Source organism: Bos javanicus, chromosome 12 (assembly GCF_032452875.1).
Source record: "Bos javanicus breed banteng chromosome 12, ARS-OSU_banteng_1.0, whole genome shotgun sequence".
In the NCBI taxonomy this organism is placed as follows: Eukaryota; Metazoa; Chordata; class Mammalia; order Artiodactyla; family Bovidae; genus Bos; species Bos javanicus.
In genome coordinates this window covers 14,525,276-14,546,173 of record NC_083879.1, presented here as the reverse complement: position 1 = coordinate 14,546,173, position 20,898 = coordinate 14,525,276, and the positions used below count along the sequence as shown (strand labels likewise).

Below are 20,898 nucleotides of genomic sequence, written 5' to 3'. Positions count from 1 at the left end.
GGACACGACTGAGTGACTGAACTCAACTGAACTGAACTGAGATGAGTGCAACTGTGTGGTAGTTTGAGCATTCTTTGGCATTGCCTTTCTTTGGGATTGGAATGAAAATAGTCCTGTGGCCACTGCTGAGTTTTCCAAATTTGCTGGCATATTGAGTGCAGCACTTTCACAGCATTGTCTTTCAGGATTTGAAATAGCTCAACTGGAATTCCATCACCCCCACTAGCTTTGTTCATAGTGATGCTTCCTAAGGCCCACTTGACTTCACATTCCAGGATGTGGAATGAGCTCTAGATGAGTGATCACACCATCATGATTTTCTGGGTCATGAAGATCTTTTTTGTACAGTTCTTCTGTGTATTCTTGCCACCTCTTCTTAATACCTTCTGCTTCTGTTAGGTCCATACCATTTCTGTCCTTTATTGAGCCCATCTTTGCATGAAATGTTCCCTTGGTGTCTCTAATTTTCTTGAAGAGATCTCTAGTCTTTCCCATTCCATTGTTTTCCTCTATTTCTTTTCACTGATCACTGAGGAAGGCTTTTTTTTTTCTTTTTTTTAATCTCTCCTTGCTATTCTTTGGAACTCTGATAGAAAGTAAATAATTTGTTTCCTATTTCAAAAAAAGTCATCTAACCTCCGTGACATTTAGCAGATAACATGAGATAAAGGGACTTCCCTGGCCATCCAGTGGTTAAAACTTCACCTACCAAGGCAAGGGTGTAGGTTTGATCACTGGTTGGGCAGCTAAGATCCCACATGCCTCCAGGCCAAAAACCAAAACATAAAATAGAAGCAATACTATAACAAATCCAATAAGGACTTTAAAAATGGTCCACATCAAAAGAGAATCTAAAAAGAAAAACAGAAAACAAAAACTGAGTTGATAATATACCATTCAGGAGAACAGGCACTTTCTTATACAAAAAGCTATATGATGGCTCGTGTTGGTCATATATAGAACATTCGTTGCTGCCGTAGATAAGACCACCAAATCTCATTGTTTTAAGACACAGGGGTTATTCTGCTCAAGTGAGGGCCAGTGCATGTAAAAGCTGTGTCTACACTATACAATAGCCTCCCTTCATGTAACAGTAAAGCCACTGAGAACATTGTCTCCCAAGGTCCCTGCATCAGGGGAAGAGAGAGCCCAGAGGAGGCATCCTGTCTCAGCCTGTAGCTTGAGCCTGTAGGTGACCTTGTTACTTGTAGTCACCATTTATTGGATAACACTAGTCACACGCCAAGACACAGCATTAGTATTCTGGGTTTCTTAGTGGCTCAGTGGTAAAGAATCCACCTGACGGTGCAGGAGACACAAGTTTGATTCCTGGGTTGAGAAGATCCCCCATCAAAGGAAATGGCAAACACTCTAGTATTCTTGCCTGGGAAATCCCATAGACAGAGGAGCCTGGCTGGCTACAGTCCATGGAACCCTAAAGAGTCAGACACCACTTAGCGACTAAACAACAAGTCACATGCCCCAATCTAACCACAGGGGAGGGTAGAAGGCGTGGGAGTGAGCCATTTGCTCATCATTAACGGCCTCTGCCATGTGTCATGCATGTGTGAGTTTGCTCCTGGGTCTGTGGAGCTCAGAGGAACCTCCGGTTGAGAACCACAGCCATGGCAATAGGAAACAGGGGAGTACAGCATTGGTTTCTTTCTCAGAAAGCTCTCACAGGTGGGAGTTCAGTGAATGGACTCCAGTAAGTAGACTGGAGACAGGAAGACCAGTTTAGGAGGATGAGGGCCTGGCCCAAAGCAAGGGGTGGAGCTAGGGAATGGGTTCTAAAAATAGTCTCAGGGTAAGATTCCTCTGAGTTGGGGCCAGATATGATGCCTGAGGGAGTCGGAGGTGTCAGCATTGGTTCTCGGGCTTCTAGCCTGGGTGAGTCAGAGGCACCACGACAGCCATGGCGTGAGTCAGATGGGAAGTCGGGCCAGGGAGGCAGGATCCCCTTCTCCAAGGTTGCAGCATAATGGTTGCCAGTCATCCCCTTTTGCCTGCTGACCTAGTCATTTGTCCTACCCCTTCCCCACCCAAGAAAACACCAGGTTTGAGTCATCAGAGTTAGGGCAGGTGTGGCCGAAAGTTTCAGACTCCAGCCCAGGAAGTGAAGCCTTCCCAGCTCTTCCCATCCTTGCTTAGGTGCTCCCTTACGTGTTTGGGCCAAACAGCACTTAAAGCCACCACTATGGGGGACTTCCTTGGTGGTCAGCAGTTAAGACTCCGTGTTTCCACTGCAGGTGGTGCTGGTTCGATTCCGGGTCAGGGAACTAAGATCTCACATGTCCTATGGCACGGCCAACACATTAAAAAAGAAAAACAAAACAAACAAAAAACACAACTACTGCCATCGCTCAGTGCTCCTTCGTCTATACTTTTCCTTCATCAGATATTTTCCCTTCCAGATGCTTCTCGGTTACTCCAACCGACTTTGCCAATTTGTACCAAGAATTATAGCTCCCTGTTCATCACTCTGCAGACATTGTAATCAAATATACCATGCACTTCTTGTCCAGCCTGTCCTGTCTCCCGCTGGACAGTGACTTCCTCCATGGAGGAATCACACCTTCCCAATTGCTGTGAATGAGCAGAAAGGGGCAAACGCCACCGCTTTCAACAATGCAGCTACACTCTTTCATAAGTTGGCCTTCTGTGGACATCAGGGCCTTGAAGGCAAAAATCTATCTGTGTTCCCCTATTTGAAGCAGCACCTTCTTAGCAGAACCTACTGGAATATGGTTTCTTTAAACTTTATAAGGAGAATTGAAACAACCTTTTGAGAAGAACTGAAACTACATTTAGGGGAAAAACACTACGTTCTGTGTACTAAAAATCTGTTCTGTCTACTCAATACCATGAACTACCAATGAGTAAGGGGCTATTATCTGGAGAAGGAAATGGCAACCCACTCCAGTATTCTTGCCTGGAGAATCCCACGGACAGAGGAGCCTGGAGGGCTACAGTCCATGGGATCACAAACAGTTGGACACGACTGAGCGACTAGTACTACACTAAGGGGCTATTATGGTGGATAGCAGGAGAGAATGGGTTTAGCATCAGGGAGAACTTGGCATTGGGTTCTAAATTCCCTGATAGCTCAGTTGGTAAAACAATCTGCCTTCAATGCAAGAGACCCCGGTTCAATTCCTGGGTCAGGAAGATCTGCTGGCGAAGGGATAGGCTACCCACTCTTGGGCTGCCCTTAATGCTCAGCTGGTAAAGAATCTGCCGGAGAGCCTGGGTTCACTCCCTGGGTTGGGAAGATCCCCTGGAGAAGGGAAAGGCTACCCACTCCAGTATTCTGGCCTGGAGAATTCCATGGACTATATAGTTCAGAGGGTCGCAAAGAGTCGGATACAACTGAGCGACTTTTACTTTCACTTTCTAATTTACTGCATGTAGAGCTTAGCTCTCTTCATCTGCAAACAAGGGGTCATAAGAGGCAAAGGCAGTGCTGTTCTACGCCTTGAGTCATGCAGAGTACACATTGCAGCTTTGCACGATAAAAGCCACTCATTAAAGAGCAGCTGGTACCACACGATTACCATTCAGTTCCCATCCTATGACATTTGATGCTACAACCTGGAATGTTTCTGCTTTTTCCTTTCTTCCTTTTCTTTCTTATTTATTTTTGGCTGTCCTGAGTCTTCATCACTGAGCATGGGGTTTACTCTAGTTGCGGTGAGCGGAGACTGCTCTCTAGTTGCGGCACGCAGGCTTCTCATTGTAGTGATTTCTCTTGTTGCAGAGCATGGGCTCTACAGCACAGGCTCTGTAGCTGTGGCACACGGGTTTAGTTGCCCCTTAGCAAGGGGATCTTCCTGGACCAGGGATCGGTCCCATGTCCTCTGCATTGTCAGGCGGATTCTTTGTAGAGGATCATGTCATCTGCAAACAGTGAGAGTTTTACTTCTTCTTTTCCAATTTGGATTCCTTTTATTTCTTTTTCTGCTCTGATTACTGTGGCAAAACTTCCAAAACTATGTTGAAAAGTAATGGTGAAAGTGGGCACCCTTGTCTTGTTCCTGACTTTAGGGGAAATGCTTTCAATTTTTCACGATTGAGGATAATGTTTGCTGTGGTTTGTCATATATAGCTTTTATTATGTTGAGGTATGTTCCTTCTATTCCTTCTTTCTGGAGAGTTTTTATCATAAATGGATGTTGAATTTTGTCAAAGGCTTTTGCTTAGTCTACGGCCATACCACCCTGAACGCGCCGGATCTCATCTGATCTCGGAAGTCAGGCAGATTCTTAACCACCGCGTCATCAGGGGAAGTCTCCTCAGCCTTTTTTCTTGTCTAGGTCCCCTTTGCATTTTATCTTCCTGATCTTGGGTCATTCACTGAGCCTCATTCATGTATCACACAGAACCTTGCTGGGCTCATCCCTTCTTAGTCCTACTAATAGTATTAATTGTGAAAGGCGGTCAGTATTTTGTTTGCTTAAAAGTTGAACATAAAGTACTGAGTTTGCCTCCCCTGCTTTTATAAAGAGAGCCTGAACTATGGAAGTTTCCATTTGCTGTTCTATGGGACCATGCAAAGGCCACTGGACTTGCTTCTGATTCTCTGAGAGCTGCCTGGGAGTATCATCTTGTGGTCAGAGAAGGCAAGCCAGCCCCGATGCTCCTTCTGCCAGAAGTTCAAGAGGTCTCCTGTCCTTTCTGCTTGAGATGATTATACTGCTCAGAAGTTAATTACTTTGGGATCTGACCATTGTCTGACCATGAGTTTTCCCTCCTCGCTGCAGAAGCTGGGGTTCGAAACTGCACTGTTGCTGCCTGACCGTGGATTTGCTAGTCAAGCATGTCTCACCATCTGTGTGTGTGGTGGCAGCAAGTGCAAGGCTATGTGTACTCTGGGAAGTACTTTCTGTTTGACATGTCTGATGCATTCCTGATGTAGTTTGAGAGTTCAAAGCCACTTCACGTAACTCTTTTTTTTTTGCAACGTGGGCTCAGTAGTTGCAGCACCTAGGATTAGCTGTCCTGTGGCATGTGGGATCTTAGTTCCCATCAAGGGATCAAACCCACATCCGCTGCATTGGAAGACAGATTATTAACCACTGGACCATCAGGGAAATCCCTCCACGTAGCCTTTTGAGGAAAGGAGTTGTAAGAATACACCCAAACAAACAAACAAACAAAAACATATTAAATGGCATATTTTTCCATCTGGGCCTGCATTGAGTGTTAGGGCATCTTTAGGGTATCAGAGTGTTGGGGTTTCCTTCTACCTTTTGCAAATGTTTGACCAGAGCATGGAGGTAACCAAGGTGAAAATAAAGGGAAGAGGTTATAGCTTGGAAGAGGTCCTATGGCTGGAGAACGTAAGAGTGCATGGTAGAGGGGGAAGGAGTGGAAATATGCTGTTGTCTACTCAGCTGTGTTTCCCCCAAATCCATATGTTGGGGTCCTGACCCCTGAGAAGGTGACTATGTCTGGAGACAGGGTCTTTGAAGAGCTGTTGCTTAGTCACCAAGTCATGTCTGACTCTTTTGCGACCACATGGACTGTAGGCCTCCAGGCTCCTCTGTCCATGAGATTTCCCAGGCAAGAATACTGGAGTGGGTTGCCATTTCCTCCACCAGGGGAATCTTCCCAACCCAGATGGGATTGAATCCGTGTCTCCTGCATTGGCAGGCAGATTCTTTACCACTGAGCCACCTGAGAAGTGCCCTTTAAAGAGTTAATCAAGTTAACATGAGGTCACTAGAGTGGGCCCTAACACAATATGACTGTTGTCCTTGTAAGAAGAGGTCAGGACGCGGACACACATAGAGGGCAGACTACATGAAGACGTGAGGAGGAGAAGACGGTCATCTACAAGCCAAGAAGGAAGGGCTCCAAAGACGGCAACTCTGCTGACACCTTGGGCTCGGTCTTCCAGCTTTCAAAACTGTGAAAAAAGATATTTCTATTGTTTTATCCACCTAAGCTTGTCCTACTAGAAACAGCTGCATGCATGCTAAGCAGCTTCAGTCATATCTGACTCTTATGGAGTCAGAAAAGAGTAGCCCACCCAGAGGAGACCTATGAACCATAGCCGGCCAGGCCTCTCTGTCCTTGGGATTCTCCAAGCAAGAGTACTAGAGTGGGTTACCATGCCCCTCTCCTGGGATCTTCCTGACCCGGGGATTGAACCTGCGTCTCTTAAGTCTTTTACATTAGCAAGCAGGCTGTTTACCACTAGCAACACCTGGGAAACCCCCTAGAAATGGATAGGTTTGCCTTATTCATGCAGAGCAACAAATGAACATTTCACAAGTAAGGGAGTTTAGGAAAGCTGGGATAAAAGATTACATATCTCTAAAATATTGTGTATAGGTATGTTGGTATTTAAAGTTGCCCTATACCTCTTACTCCTGAAATGCTTGTTCAAGTTTAAATTGTTCAAGATCTTGGGGTCAATCTCGTTCAGAATCATACTCAAAACGCCTCCATTTAAAAGGACATTAAATGGGTAATATTCAAACTCTTCTATCTGGGTATTTCTAAAAACAAGTAAGAAGAGGTAGATCCAGGGACTTCTCTGGTGGTTCAGTGGCTCAGGATCCACCTGCCAGTGAAAGGGACAGTGTTTTAACCCCTGGTCTTGAAAGATCCCACGTGCCAGGAGGCAACTAAGCCCGAGGGCCATAACGACTGAAGCTGTGACCCACAACCAGAGAGTCTGTGCAACGCAACCAAAGATCCCGCATGGATCGTCCCTTTAAAAACCACACACCCAGGGGCCAGGGTTTGGGTGGGAGGCTCTTGCCAACCAGCCCTGTGGAAGCCTCTTGTTCCTGCTTCACTGCCTTGCAGGGTATACCGACAACAGACTAGTAAAATTCAGGGTTTGCAAGAGGGCTGTATATATGCTGATGACTCAGTTGGTTTACACTTATAACAGAAGCTCATATAATCTAAAATAAAGCTGCCTGTGTTAAAAAAAAAAAAAAGATCCCACATGGCACGGGGATATCCCGTGTGCCACAACTAAGACCTGACACAGCCAGATAAATACAGGATATATATATATATTTTAGGAGTAGATGCAGCAGTGAATTAGCCTGCACCAGGAGCCTGGAGTAACCTGATTTTTTTTAAAGTCAGGTTTATTAAGATGTGATTTACATAAAGTAAAATTCATCCTTTTAAATTGTAGAGCTAATTACGTTTTTACAAGTATATATAGTCATGTACAAAAAGATCTTCACGACCCAGATAATCATGATGGTGTGATCACTCACCTAGAGCCAGACATCCTGGAATGTGAAGTCAAGTAGGCCTTAGAAAGCATCACTATGAACAAAGCTAGTGGAGGTGATGGAATTCCAGTTGAGCTCTTTCAAATCCTGAAAGATGATGCTGTGAAAGTGCTGCACTCAATATGCCAGCAAATTTGGAAAACTCAGCAGTGGCCACAGGACTGGAAAAGGGCAGTTTTCATTCCAATCCCAAAGAAAGGCAATGCCAAAGAATGCTCAAACTACCGCACAATCGCACTCATCTCACACACTAGTAAAGTAATGCTCAAAATTCTCCAAGCCAGGCCTCAGCAATATGTGAACCGTGAACTTCCTGATGTTCAAGCTGGTTTTAGAAAAGGCAGAGGAACCAGAGATCAAATTGCCAACATCCGCTGGATCATCAAAAAAGCAAGAGAGTTTCAGAAAAACATCTATTTCTGCTTTATTGACTATGCCAAAGCCTTTGACTGTGTGGATCATAATAAACTGTGGAAAATTCTGAAAGAGATGGGCATACCAGACCACCTGACCTGCCTCTTGAGAAATTTATATGCAGGTCAGGAAGCAACAGTTAGAACCGGACATGGAACAACAGACTGGTTCCAAATAGGAAAAGGAGTACATCAGGGCTGTATATTGTCACCCTGCTTATTTAACTTATATGCAGAGTACATCATGAGAAATGCTGGACTGGAAGAAGCACAAGCTGGAATCAAGATTGCCGGGAGAAGTATCAATAACCTCAGATATGCAGATGACACCACCCTTATGGCAGAAAGTGATGAGGAACTAAAAAGCCTCTTGATGAAAGTGAAAGAGGAGAGTGAACAAGTTGGCTTAAAGCTCAACATTCAGAAAACGAAGATCATGGCATCTGGTCCTATCACTTCATGGGAAATAGATGGGGAAACAGTGGAAACTGTCAGACTTTATTTTTGGGGGCTCCAAAATCACTACAGATGGTGATTGCAGCCATGAAATTAAAAGACGCTTACTCCTTGGAAGGAAAGTTATGACCAACCTAGATAGCATATTCAAAAGCAGAGATATTACTTTGCCAACAAAGGTCCATCTAGTCAAGGCTATGGTTTTTCCAGTGGCCATGTATGGATGTGAGAGTTGGACTGTGAAGAAAGCTGAGCACCGAAGAATTGATGCTTTTGAACTGTGGTGTTGGAGAAGACTCTTGAGAGTCCCTTGGACTGCAAGGAGATCCAACCAGTCCATTCTAAAGGAGATCAGTCCTGGGTGTTCACTGGAAGGACTGATGTTGAAGCTGAAACTCCAATACTTTGGCCACCTGATGTGAAGAGTTGACTCATTGGAAAAGACCCTGATGCTGGGAGGGATTGGGGGCAGGAGGAGAAGGGGATGACAGAGGATGAGATGGCTGGATGTCATCACTGACTCGATGGACATGAGTTTGGATAAACTCCAGGAATTGGTGATGGACAGGGAGGCCTGGCATGCATGGGGTCGCAAAGAGTCGGACACGACTGAGCAACTGAACTGAACTGAACCATCATCACAATCAAGATATAGAACATTTTCAGCATCCCCAGATTTCCTTGTGTACCACTGCAATTTCCTTCCTCCGCTCCTAGCCCCTGGCAAGCACTGAAATGAATTTTATGCTTATAATCTTCTCTTTTTTAGAATGTCATGTAAGTGGATTCACATGTCTGGCCTCTTTCATTATTCTGGCCTATTTCATTATTCAATATTCCAATATTTAGGTTCTAAAATTTGTTTGAATTTTATATTCAATACTGATATACATGATATATACACATTTAACACATATATTTAAAATGCTGAATAATATATCCACATTTGTTTTAATACTGGGAAACATTTAAACCTACCTACACAGCTAGATTCCTTAAATGTAACCTGATAATAATTAGATAAAGTGAATACCCCATGAAGATGCCCCATTTTCTAATTTAAAAAATATCAGTTAATTATAAAGATGTTGGGTTACAAGAGACCTCCAAGAAAGTTCAAAGAGGTATTCATTAAATACTGAAAAAGTATGGAACAGGGAATAATGAGAGACAGCCTCCTCCCCTTCTGTCAGAGGCTGAGATCAGAAATGCCTTCTTGGGGTTTGAGAGAGAACACTTTTTATAGGTAAAATCAATGGAAAAAACCTTAATAAGAAAGATATCCAGTGGGCTTCCCTGGTGGTCCAGTGGTTAAGAATCTGCCTTCCCATGCTGGGGACGCAGGTTTGATCTTCGGTCGGGGAACTAAGATCACCTGTGCCAGGAGCAGCTAAGCCCCACGCACCACAACTACTCAGCCCATGCACTCTGGAGCCCATTCACCACAACCAGAGGGGAGCCCACACACTGGAGCAAAGGGCCTCCAGCCCACAACTTAGATCCTGCGTGCTGCAACTGAGATGCCGCCATGCAGCCAAAAACAAAGCAATTAAATAACTTTTTTAAAAAGAAAGATATAGAAGCAGGCCACCTGATAATCTCAATAGTGATGTATCATTGAAACATGCTGACACCCGAGAGTTCACCACTGCATGAACAGAAGTCGCTGTGGATGTGGGGTCCCTGCTCCCCACATCCAGAGGCTTTTCTGGTTGGTTGTTTCCCTGGGCCATGATGCATTTGTAGAACATGCTTGAGATCTGTCTTTAGATTTCTGATCAGAAAAAAGATCTTGTGCAGGGGCTCCCCTGGTGGTCTAGTGGTTAATAATCTGCCTGCCAACACAGAGGTCATGGGTTCAATCCTTGGTCTGGGAAGATCATACCTGCAGAGGGCTAACTAAGCCAGAGCACCACAATGACTGAAGCCCGAGCACCTAGAGCCTGTGCTCTGCAACAAGAGAAGCCCTTGCATCACAATGAAGAGTAGCACCCGCTGGCTACAAATAAAGTCCATATGCAATAAAGACCAAGTGCAGCTCCAAATAAAAATTAATTAATTGTTTTTAGAGAGAAATAGTTCTTGTGTTAAAAATAAAAGGTTCTTTTAATGCAAGGTCTAGGCTTTGGATAAGATCAACGCAGAGAAAGAGGAGAGGAAGAGGCTCCCACTCGGTCAGCTAGACAGTGTACTTTCTGGGCTGTCTTTCCATACTCTCCTTACTGAATTCTTCAAGATCCCACTCAAATACTTCCTCTTTTGTGCCCCCATCATGACCTGACCCCTAACGCAAGGCAGAATTGGACCTCTTATAACACTTGCACATAGAGTTACCACATTTTATGACAATTTGGTTTTTTAAAATATTTTATGTGTATATATCATATGTGATCTACCTGCAATGCGGGAAACCTGGGTTCACTCCCTGGGTTGGGAAGATTCCCCTGGAGGAGGACATAGCAACCTACTCCAGTATTCTTGCCTGGAGAATTCTTATGGACAGAGGAGCCTGGTGGGCTACAGTCCATGGGGTCACAACAAGTCGGACACGACTGAGCAGCAAAGCACAGCACATATCACGTGCTATGTCCTAACCCTTTATCCGTAGATCCTGACATTAAACCAAATGCTTGCCCCTTACAATATATGATATGCCACATGAAACAGACCTACCTCAATTAGACTTTGGAGAACCAAGCACTGGACTGTGCAGATGAAGAGCTAGTCTCCATTTTAATTTGTGTATCAGGCTTCATGTTTCCTACCAGTTTGCCAAGCTTTTGACCTAGATTCCTTCTCTGAGCCTATTTGCTTGGTCCAAGTGCAAACATAATTCCTGCTCTGACCCAGATCCACTGCTCCTACTTGTTTCAGCTCACCAGGGTCTCCTGCTTTGGCCTCATCTATGAAACCTGATGTGTGACTAAGGCAACCCTGGGGAAGAGCCAGGTGGGGCAGGCTGGCACTGCGAGGTCCCAGGGTGACATCCGACTCTCCTGGATGTCTGCAAGGCCACTGGGTGGGTCAACTGGAGTACACTTTCACGGGCTCCAGTATACACCATGCTGCCTGCAGCAAATCCTGAGGTAGGGAGCAGGTGCAGATGGGGGCCAGAGTGGAGCCTGGAAGGAGCTGATTGGTCGGTCAGGATGTCTTGCTTGCCCCTCTGTCTGTTAACATCCCATGAAAGAGGTCTGGATGAGACTAGAATAAGTGTGTAGGGGAAAGGAAAAGCAGATACATGTAGGTTCTAGCAAGGTTAAGGGATGAATTCTGTTTAGAACCAATTGCACGGGCATGTGTGCATTCTCAGTCACTTCATTCATGTCTGACTCTTTGCAAGCCCATGTGCTGTAGCCCCCCAGGCTCCTCTGTCCATGGGGAGTCTCCAGGCAAGAATGCTGGAGTGGGTTGCCATGACCTTCTCTAGGGGATCTTCCCAACCCAGGGATCGAACCCAGGTCTCTGATGTCTCCTGCATTGGCAGGTGAGTTCTTTACCACTAGCACTATCTGTGAAAGAGTTAGAACCCATTAGGGCTTTTTTATTTCTCCTAGTGGGTTGACAAGGCTGCCCCAAAAGATATATCTATGTCCTAACTCCTGTGAATTTGAACCTATTTGGAGAAAATTGTCTTTGCAGATATAATTAGGTTAAGGATCTCAGGATGAGGTCTTCCAGAATTTAGGGTGAATCTTAAGTCCTATGACAGGTGTCCTTAATAGACCTGGGTAGAGGAGGATTTGTGACAGAGATGCAGAGAGGGAGAAGGCCACATGAAGATGAATACAGAGACTGGAGTGATGCTGCCACAAGCCAAGGAATGCCTGGAGTCACCAGAAGGTGGAAGAGGCACAGAATTCTCCCCCAGAGTTTTCAGAGGGAGATGGCCCTGCCAGTACCTTGGTTTCAGACTTCTGATTCCAGAGCTGTAAGAGAACAACTTTCTATTGTGTTAAGCCACCACGTGCGGGGTACTTTGTACAGCAGTCCAGGAAAATTAATACACTCCTCCTTTGTTCACTTATGAGAGAAATAGACATGCATTTGAATGTTTAGGTCTATGAGGAAGGTTTTCAGAGCATTAAGGAAAGAAGACAAAGCACAAGGAAGAGACTGGCTCAGAATCACACAGAAAAAACTCCTTTTCTCCCCCAAACATCAGTAGAGACCCAAAGCATCCATTGGAAGAAAGTTTCTATTATTCCATTAAGTTCACCCTAAGAAAGTATTGAGTTGGCCAAAATGTTTGTTCAGGTCTTTCCATTACATCTTATGAAAAGCCCAAATGAACTTTTTGGCCAACCCAATTATCTTCCACTTACAAAGGAAGTGATGATAATAGAAATATTAATAATAATTACAGGGAGTATGCCATATGTTAGGCACTAAATCAAGTGTTCTGCATATATCCTTTTTTTTTTTTTTTTTTTTTCTGGTGAGGCTCGGGATAATTAGGTATACCTTTACATTGTACTTAGGGCTTCCCTGGTGGCTCAGTGATAAAGAATCTGCCTGTCCATGCAGGAGACACAGCCTCTATCCCTGGGTAGGGAAGATCCCCTGGAAAAGGAAATGGCAACCCACTCCAGTATTCCTGTCTGGGAAATCCCATGGAGAGAAGAGCCTGGAAGGTGACAGTCCATAGGGTCAAAAGAAGTCAGACACAACTGAGTGACTAACACTTTTCCTTTACATTGTACTTACTATATGCCAAGCCCTGTTCTAAGAATTTTACAATTATTAACTCATTCAGTCCTCATAATAACCCTGTGAAGGAGAAATTATTTCCATCTTACAGATGAGAAAAACCAAGGCCCAGAGGGAAAGCGTAGGAGCTAGAATTCAAATCCAGAAGTCTTGCCCCAAAGATTCTGCCCTTACCTAAAATTACCCGATGGCCATAGGTAAAGGAATGGCAAGTTCATTTGACCCAAATCCCATGTATATTCCATAGACTATACTGTATCTTAAGAAAAAGTGTGGAATCCCATTGTGAACAGTGGTCCTGTCCACATGACCAGCCCTGTCTGCCCTCTCAGTTACAGGTTCTGAAGCCAGAAAGGAATTCCTCCCTGTTGCTTACGTAATCCTGAGCACAACAGCCAATGTAGATGGAAGCTGAGACCTTCCTCCAGGCAGAGACTGGCACTGCCTTCAAGGGCCAGTCTCTGGGAGATTGGAGGAGAGCTCTAGCCACCTCCCCCCTTCCCCCTCCCCCATGCTGTCCTGGCCATGTTTACCCAGTTGTGTAACTGAAAATTGTACTGTTTCAACAAATATTTACCAGGCATTTACTGCATGGTCTGCAGTATGGCAGATGGGATAAAGGCCAAGACCTAGGCAAAGCATGCACGGTCTCCAACTCAGAATGACAGGTGCCGTCAAGGGAAAATAATAGTAACAGCCAATATTTGCAGAGTATTTGTTATGCTCTGGTCATTATATTGGGTTGCCCAGAAAGTTCGTTTGGGCTTTCCTATACGATGTTACAGAATATCCAAAAGAACTTCCTGGTCAATCTAATACAATCCTGGGCTTCCCAGGTGGCTCAGTGGTAACAAATCCGCCTGCAATGTTGGAGGCCTGGGTTTGATCCCTGGGTGGGGAAGATCCCCTGGAGAAGGAAATGGCAACCCACTCCAGTGTTCTGACCTGGGAAATCCCATGGACAGGGGAGCCTGGTGGGCTACAGTCCATGGAGTAGCAAAGAGTAGGACAAGACTTAGCAACTAAATAACAGCAACAGGGGAGAGTATGGTCGGTTCCGGAGGCGGTTATCTCTTTAAGCCTCTCAATTTTTCTCCGCTTGAGAGGCTATTTCATGGTCCAGGCATGAGGAAACAGTAGCTTGGGAGACACAGCAGTAAGGAAGAGACGTGGGGAGATTTGGTGTGAGGAGCCTCAGATCTTGGTGATGTTTTTATTTAGAGATTAGGAACAAGAAAGGGAGAACAAAGGGTCAAAGACAGGCACTGGGGGCTTCCCTAGTGGCTCAGTGGTAAAGAATCCAACTACCAATGCAGAAGACACTGGTTCAATCCCCGATCTAGGAAGATCCCGTGCACCACACCTATTGAGCCCGTGGTTTAGAGCCAGAAAGTCACAACTACTGAGCCCACGTGCTACAACTATTGAAGCCCAGGCACCTAGAGTCCGTGCTCTGCAACAAGAGGAGCCACTGCAATGAGAAGCCCACGCCCTGCAACTAGAGAGCATCCCCTGCTTGAAACAGCCAGAGAAAGCCCGAGCAGCAACGAAGACCCAGCACAACCAAAGGAAAAAAAAAAAAAAAGATGGGCGTGGGAGTTCTTCACACTTGTTGTAGTGATATCTGCACACCCTGCAGTTTTATCTTCAGCAGCTTAATGAAGAAAGTGTTAGCTGCTGTGTGTCCAACTCTTTGTGATCCCATGGACTCTTAGCAAGCCCACTAGGCTCCTCTGTCCATGGGATTCTCCAGGCAAGAATACTGGAGTGGGTTGCCATTCCCTTCTCCAGGGGATCTTCAGACCCAGGGATTGAACCCAGGTCTCCTCCATTGATGGCAGATTTCTTAATTGTGAGCCACCAGGGAAGCCCACTTTCTTTCTCTTTCACTATAGTTTCATTTAAATAGAGGCAAAAGAAAAATTTAGTTCCACTCTTTGCAGTGTCAAAAAGATGATGATGAAGAAGTTATAAAAAAGAGATTAATTTTGGGGGGAAAGAGGGGTGGGGTGGAGAAGGAAATGGCAACCCACTCCAGTATTCTTGCCTGGAGAATTCCATGGACAGATGAGCCTGGTGGGCTCCCGTCCATGGGGTCCAAAGAGTCGGACACGACTGAGCGACTATCACTTGGGGGAAAATCCCCCATCTCCACTCCACACATTCTTCCCTCTAAATATTGCTCTTTAGGTTAATTGATTGGCTTTGTTGAAATAACCACATTTAGGTATTAAAGGAAATATATATTTAGAGGCTTAGGAAATTACACCAAGGGATTTTTCCATGCTTTGGGCAATGGGAAGCATAGCCACCCGGCATGCTAAATTTTGCAAAAGGAACTTTGTGGCTGGTTTCACCTTGGCCCTACCTCTTCTAAACAGAGTCAGGAGATGGCAGCAGTCGGAAATGGTCCCACTTTCCTGTTGCTCTGATTGGCTGGCTCACAGTTCACCTCATATTCTTGGCATAATGACTGTGTTGTGGGATCTGACAGTTGCGACATCTAATCTGCCTCAAAGACTTTCCTCATGTCCAGGGAGTTCCACGGGACCTCCCTTAGTCTGCTGTAAGATCTAACCACAACCTTAATTAGTAGTCTTGGGAGAACCAGAGAGACGGTCTCCCACACCATGACTGTCCACGCAGCCCTGAATGAACAATTCAGCTCTTTACAGCTAACTCCCAAACAAGTGTCAAGCCCCAAGCATGAGTAAACTAATTCTGTGCTTTGCACAACACAGCCCAGGCATGCCACTCCTATTTTGCTTCTTAGGCAGTGTTTTACACTCATTTGCAGCCTGAGTAAAACTTTCTCTGGTACCTTCTCTGACTCACAAGAGCACCAACTTAATCCACAGTAATAATAGAGTTTTCTATTTAGCTGTACTTGTGGAAGAGGCAGCATCAAGGTTGCTTAGCAGCAGACATTGGTTTATTAAAAACAACTGTCTGTCTGGGAGGAAATCACCTCCTCATTTTCCTATGGATTCACGTCTTCCATGTGATTGTTAACTGAATTGCTAAAAAGAGTTTCTCTTTGGATGTGAAGGGAGTGGGGGGCGGGGGGGAACTGAAGAGCAAAATGGCCAGGAAAGACTCAACATTAGAAAGAAGTTGAGATGCCTTGAAGCAATTAGGGGGACTATATTTCCCCTGTCTAAAAAGTCAGAGGACCTCAGCACAGCTGTGTGTCCCGTGCTCTGCCATCGGGTTTCAAGTGAGCTCCAGCAGGAGGAGGGAAAATCTCAGAGAGGGAGAAGGGGCAGCTCAGCGGGGACTTGAGGAAATCAAGCTAGGAAAGGATGCAGACTTGAGTTATCACCTCTGACCCCAAGGACCAGAAATGCCAAACTCATTTTGTTGAACTTCTTAGACTAACAGTTAACAGTTACGCTCACGGGGCTGGGAAGGTATGGAAAATGGTAAAGCTACTTGTGTCAGGGGGTGGAGAGGGAGAACCATTGACATTTATTGGACGATTGTCATGAGCTAGCCACTTTTTAAAGCGCTTTTGGTACATAAAAATAATTGCTATTAGTTTAACATTGTCTTAAAAGATGAGAAACCAAGACTTTGAGAGGTTAAGTTCATGAATTTGGTACTTTGGCCACCTCATGCGAAGAGTTGACTCATTGGAAAAGACTCTGATGCTGGGAGGGATTGAGGGCAGGAGGAAAAGGGGACGAGAGAGGATGAGATGGCTGGATGGCATCACCGACTCGATGGATGTAAGTTTGAGTGAACTCCAGGAGTTGGTGATGGACAGGGAGGCCTGGCATGCTGTGATTCATGGGGTCGCAAAGAGTCGGACACGACTGAGTGACTGCACTGAACTGAACTGAACTGAAGGAGCAGGGATGGGATCTGAACCCTGACAACCAATATTCCTATCCACTTTACCAGGTAGGCCCTCAGTTATCAGATAATTGTGACCATGGTGTATATTGTGGTCCTCAACTGTCAGATCTTCCCATTTTTTCAAGCTTCTCTGAATTTATCAATGAGAAAATTCTGAATTTTTTAATTGTTGGAAATATCTTTTTAATGTTTTTGTAAAACTAATTTCAGGTTAGCAATTGAATGCAGATTGAATGGGATCAAGGATTACTTCCTGCCCAAATTCATTAGGTCATTGCTCACACTACAGCCCCATTTACATGCTGGGGAAGCCTGTACCAAGGAAGCAGAAATGGAAACAGGAACCTACACACTCCCGTCCCATTGCAGGAAGTGCCCTTTGGGGAAGCACTGAAACATTAAATCATCAGAGGGAGTTTATTCACCTAGGCTTTGCTAATTTCACCAGAAACCTAGGGGAATTGTGGATTTTAGATTTGCAATGGAGTAGAGTCTAGACCTGTGGTTTAGACCACACTGCCATGATCCCATAGTTCAAAGGGGTCAGAGAAAGCTGTGATGCTGACTAGGATGGATCAAGTCCTAGGACACTGAGAAACAGGTAGACCCATGATAGAGACAAAGGAAGTCTCACTTCCCGTATCAGAGGAAAACTTCTCATTATGGACAGTCACCATTTAGAAAACATTTTTACGTAGAACAACAGCTTGCAGATTGACATGCATTTGAACACAATAGTGTGGCATTTGAGCAGCCTTATGCAATCTTGGGAGGCAGGCATCAGAGTTCCTATTCTCTCCATTCTATAGATGAGAAAACTGAGCTTTCAAGTAGTTTAGGTCACAGAGCTGAGTCTTGGACTCTGTTCTCTTGAAAGTGAAAGTCGTTCAGTTGTGTCTGACTCTTTGCAACCCCAGGGACTATACAGTCCATGGAATTCTTGAGGCCAGAGTACTGGAGTGGATAGCCTTTCCATGAATCTCTGGAAACTCTACAGAGAGGGGGGGAAGGGGTGTCAGTGGGGTCTTATCACTGAGCAGCCATCTCAGAAGCTGGAGCCCTAGGCATGGAGCATTAGGGACCCCTGAAACATAGACTGGAGCAGAGGCCTGGGGTTGTGAATGCCATGAATGTTGGGGCACCAAAGAGGTACATTAAGGACTTGCCTAGTGGTCCAGTGGCTAAGACTCTGAGCTTTCAATGCTGGAGGCCCAGGGTTCAATCCCTGGTCAGGGAACTAGATACCACATGCTGCAACTAAGATGGAAGATCCTGAGTTCCACAATTAAGACCCAGAGTGGCCAAATGAAATAAATAAATACATACTTTTGAAAAAAGAGATACACTAGATTTGGGGCTTCCCTGGTGACTCAGACGCTAAAGAATCTGCCTGCAATTCAGGAGACCCAGGTTCTATCCCTGGGTGGGGAAGATCCCCTGGAGAAGGAAATGGCTATCCATTCCAGTATTCTTGTCTTGAGAATTCCATAGACAGAGGAGTCTGGCAGTCGGATCAGACAGGACTGAGCAACTAACACACTTTTCCAACACACACTAGATCTGAGGGTAATCTGTGTGTGTGCCCTCTGCTGGGGCTGTGTCCCTGTGGTCACATCTCCAATCTGATCACTGCTCGTCTCCCTCATCCTGATTATTCCCGGCTGGTGCTCTGGGATGCCATTGGAACAGAAATGATCTCAGAGTCCTGAGAGGACTCATAGTTTTCTGCTGTGTGCTACCACATGAAGCAGGATGATATTGTATCACTTTTGATGCTGTTTAGATGGCTTGTCCACTATAGATGTTTATTCCACGAGTAGACCTGTAATATATTCTTATACATCTGAATTTAATTAAGAACTTTTATCTCGCTGGCATGGGTGTGCGTTTACTGTTTCTGGCCAGTTCAGACAAAGAAGTTGGAAGACAGATTTTTGAATTGTGGGCTAATTTCCCCGATCTTTTAAACCTCGGGCCCCAGCTCTGAGATGGAGATTTATGATGTTGACAATGCTGTCTTCAACCACTCTCTGGTCACCAGGTAGAACAGAGAGCAACTGCTCCCAGGAGTCACAGTTGTCCCCTGCAACATCACCGGGATCCTCATGGGATTCAGAGGATGGCTTAACTTTGAATATTCAGAGGATCTGGGTGCCAGGATCACCCCAGCTTTTCTTAATCATCTCATGACTTGGGAGGGCTGGTGATGAGATTCAGCCTTCTGTACTGTGGTCCATTTCTGATGAGTTTGGTCTTTGGAGCTTCAAAGGGCATTGTGGGCTCTACTTTTTGTGTTCCAAAAGGACTCAGACCAGAAGCTCATGTATTGGGTTGGCCAATAATTTCGTTCCCATTTTTCCATTGAATCTAATAAAAAGCCCAAACGAACTTTTTGGCCAACCCAATACTATTTGTGCTGTAGTTTCTCTGTTTAGCAATACCTCATCTTTGATGCTGATACTGTTTAAAAATAAGTGAAGGTTCAGGAACACTGACAATGGTTACCAAGCGCACTTCTCACAGCCCTTGCCTCTCTGCATATGTGATGGCCACATCAGCTGCACCCTGTAATCGCCTTGCAAGTGCTCACCCCAGCTGTTGGCTCAGACTTAAACATCCAGGTTAGGGAACATTGCCTCTCTGGTGCCTGCAGTAATTAGGAGATTAGGGCTCTCTTGAGATTCTGGACTTCATTTAGGGTGGAGAGTTTGGGAAGCAGGGATGAGGGGACGGCAGCATCAATCTGTCCATCTCTTCACACATCAGTTCAGTCCTCTCTTACCTAGTGATTGGGTACCGTGTGTGTGCCATGTGCTAAGTTGGGTGCTGTGCATTCAGTGGTGAACAGAGAAGACCCCCATCTCAAGGAGCAGCTTCTGTTTCAGTAGAGCAGCCCGAGGAACTTCATCTGCTATTACTTCAGGTGTGTTCATTGCCAAGCGTCCGTAGGTGTCTAGGGACTTCATTAAAGTTTTGGACCTCAGTAAGCTCTGTATCCTCTCTGCTCCTTTGGAGCCCCGCCCTTGGGTGGGCTGGGCCCTCAACGTGCCACCGTCAGCACTTTCCAGATGGGGAGGGCCTCCAATGACTGTGTCATCCCCAGCTCTGGCCACAGAGGCTTCATCATAGAGGGAGGTTGAGCTGTGAACATGTTGCTAGGCTGTGGCTTTTTTTTTTTTATAAACGAGGCTTGGGCTTAATTTAGAAATCTGCTTTTGCTTTTTCTTTCTTTTTCCCCAGCATCATCTGGCTGTCTGGCACTGTCAGAGAATTGCATTTCTGACCCAAGTAGAGCTCCTGAGCGTATGGGGGCAGGAAAGAGTTTGGGGAGAGGACTGACGCCAGCCGAGGCTGCCTCACGGGGAGGTGGAAACACGTGGGCCTGCTATTAGCATCCTGTTCGGGTTTTGGACGAGTGTCATTTGTGACACCTACATAGTCCTCTCTTGGAACAAGAGGATTCAAAGCGGCCCTGGTGCGAGCGCCTCTTCTGCTAACCACACCCCGGCATACAGCGGAACAGAAGGCAAAGCTGCACGAAAGAGGGCCAGAGTCAGGTGCCAGAAGCAGACGACATCCAGACTTTCAGCTCTTTGGATGCAGCTATTTCAATAAAGTCACTTTTTGTGCAGCTATTTTAACATGAGGATATTTCGATTTGGCCTAAAAATTCAGCCAATAAATGTTAGTTTTTCAGCACAGGGAATATAGCCAATATTTTATAATACCTTTAAATGGAGTATAGTCAATAAAAGGTCTTCCCAGGTGGCTCATGGGTAAAGAATCTGCCTGCCAATGCAGGAGATGCAGAAGACGTGGGTTCAATCCCTGGGTTGGGAAGATCCCCCTGGAGTAGGAAATGGCAACCGATTCCAGTATTCTTGCCTGAAAAATTCCAGCAGGAATTTTTTGACAGGAAAAATTAGACAGAGAAGCCTGGCGGACTTCAATCCACAGGGTCACAAAGAGTCACTCACAAAATCTATAAAAATAATTGAATCAGTGTGTTGTACACCCGAAATTAATATGACATTGTAAATCAACTATACTTCAATAAGAAGTAAGTTTAAATAAATGATGAGTAAAATGGGCATTTTATACTCCATCGGTGAGTTTTACCCTAACCCTGAGATTTGCTCTATTGCCAATCCTACCTCTAGGCATTACGGTGTATGGATCTAGTACAGGTAAGGGAAAAG

General features: G+C 45.3%; 1 protein-coding gene across 1 annotated transcript; it reads left to right on the top strand.

The window, feature by feature from the left end:
* Positions 1 to 1,915: 1,915 nt before the first annotated feature.
* On the top strand, positions 1,916 to 20,378 carry SMIM2 (small integral membrane protein 2). The gene is given in 4 exon segments (XM_061434414.1): positions 1,916 to 1,920; positions 20,015 to 20,045; positions 20,048 to 20,192; positions 20,195 to 20,378. Coding segments are annotated over 4 exon segments (327 nt in total). The 3' UTR covers positions 20,341 to 20,378.
* The last annotated feature ends 520 nt before the right edge of the window (positions 20,379 to 20,898 follow it).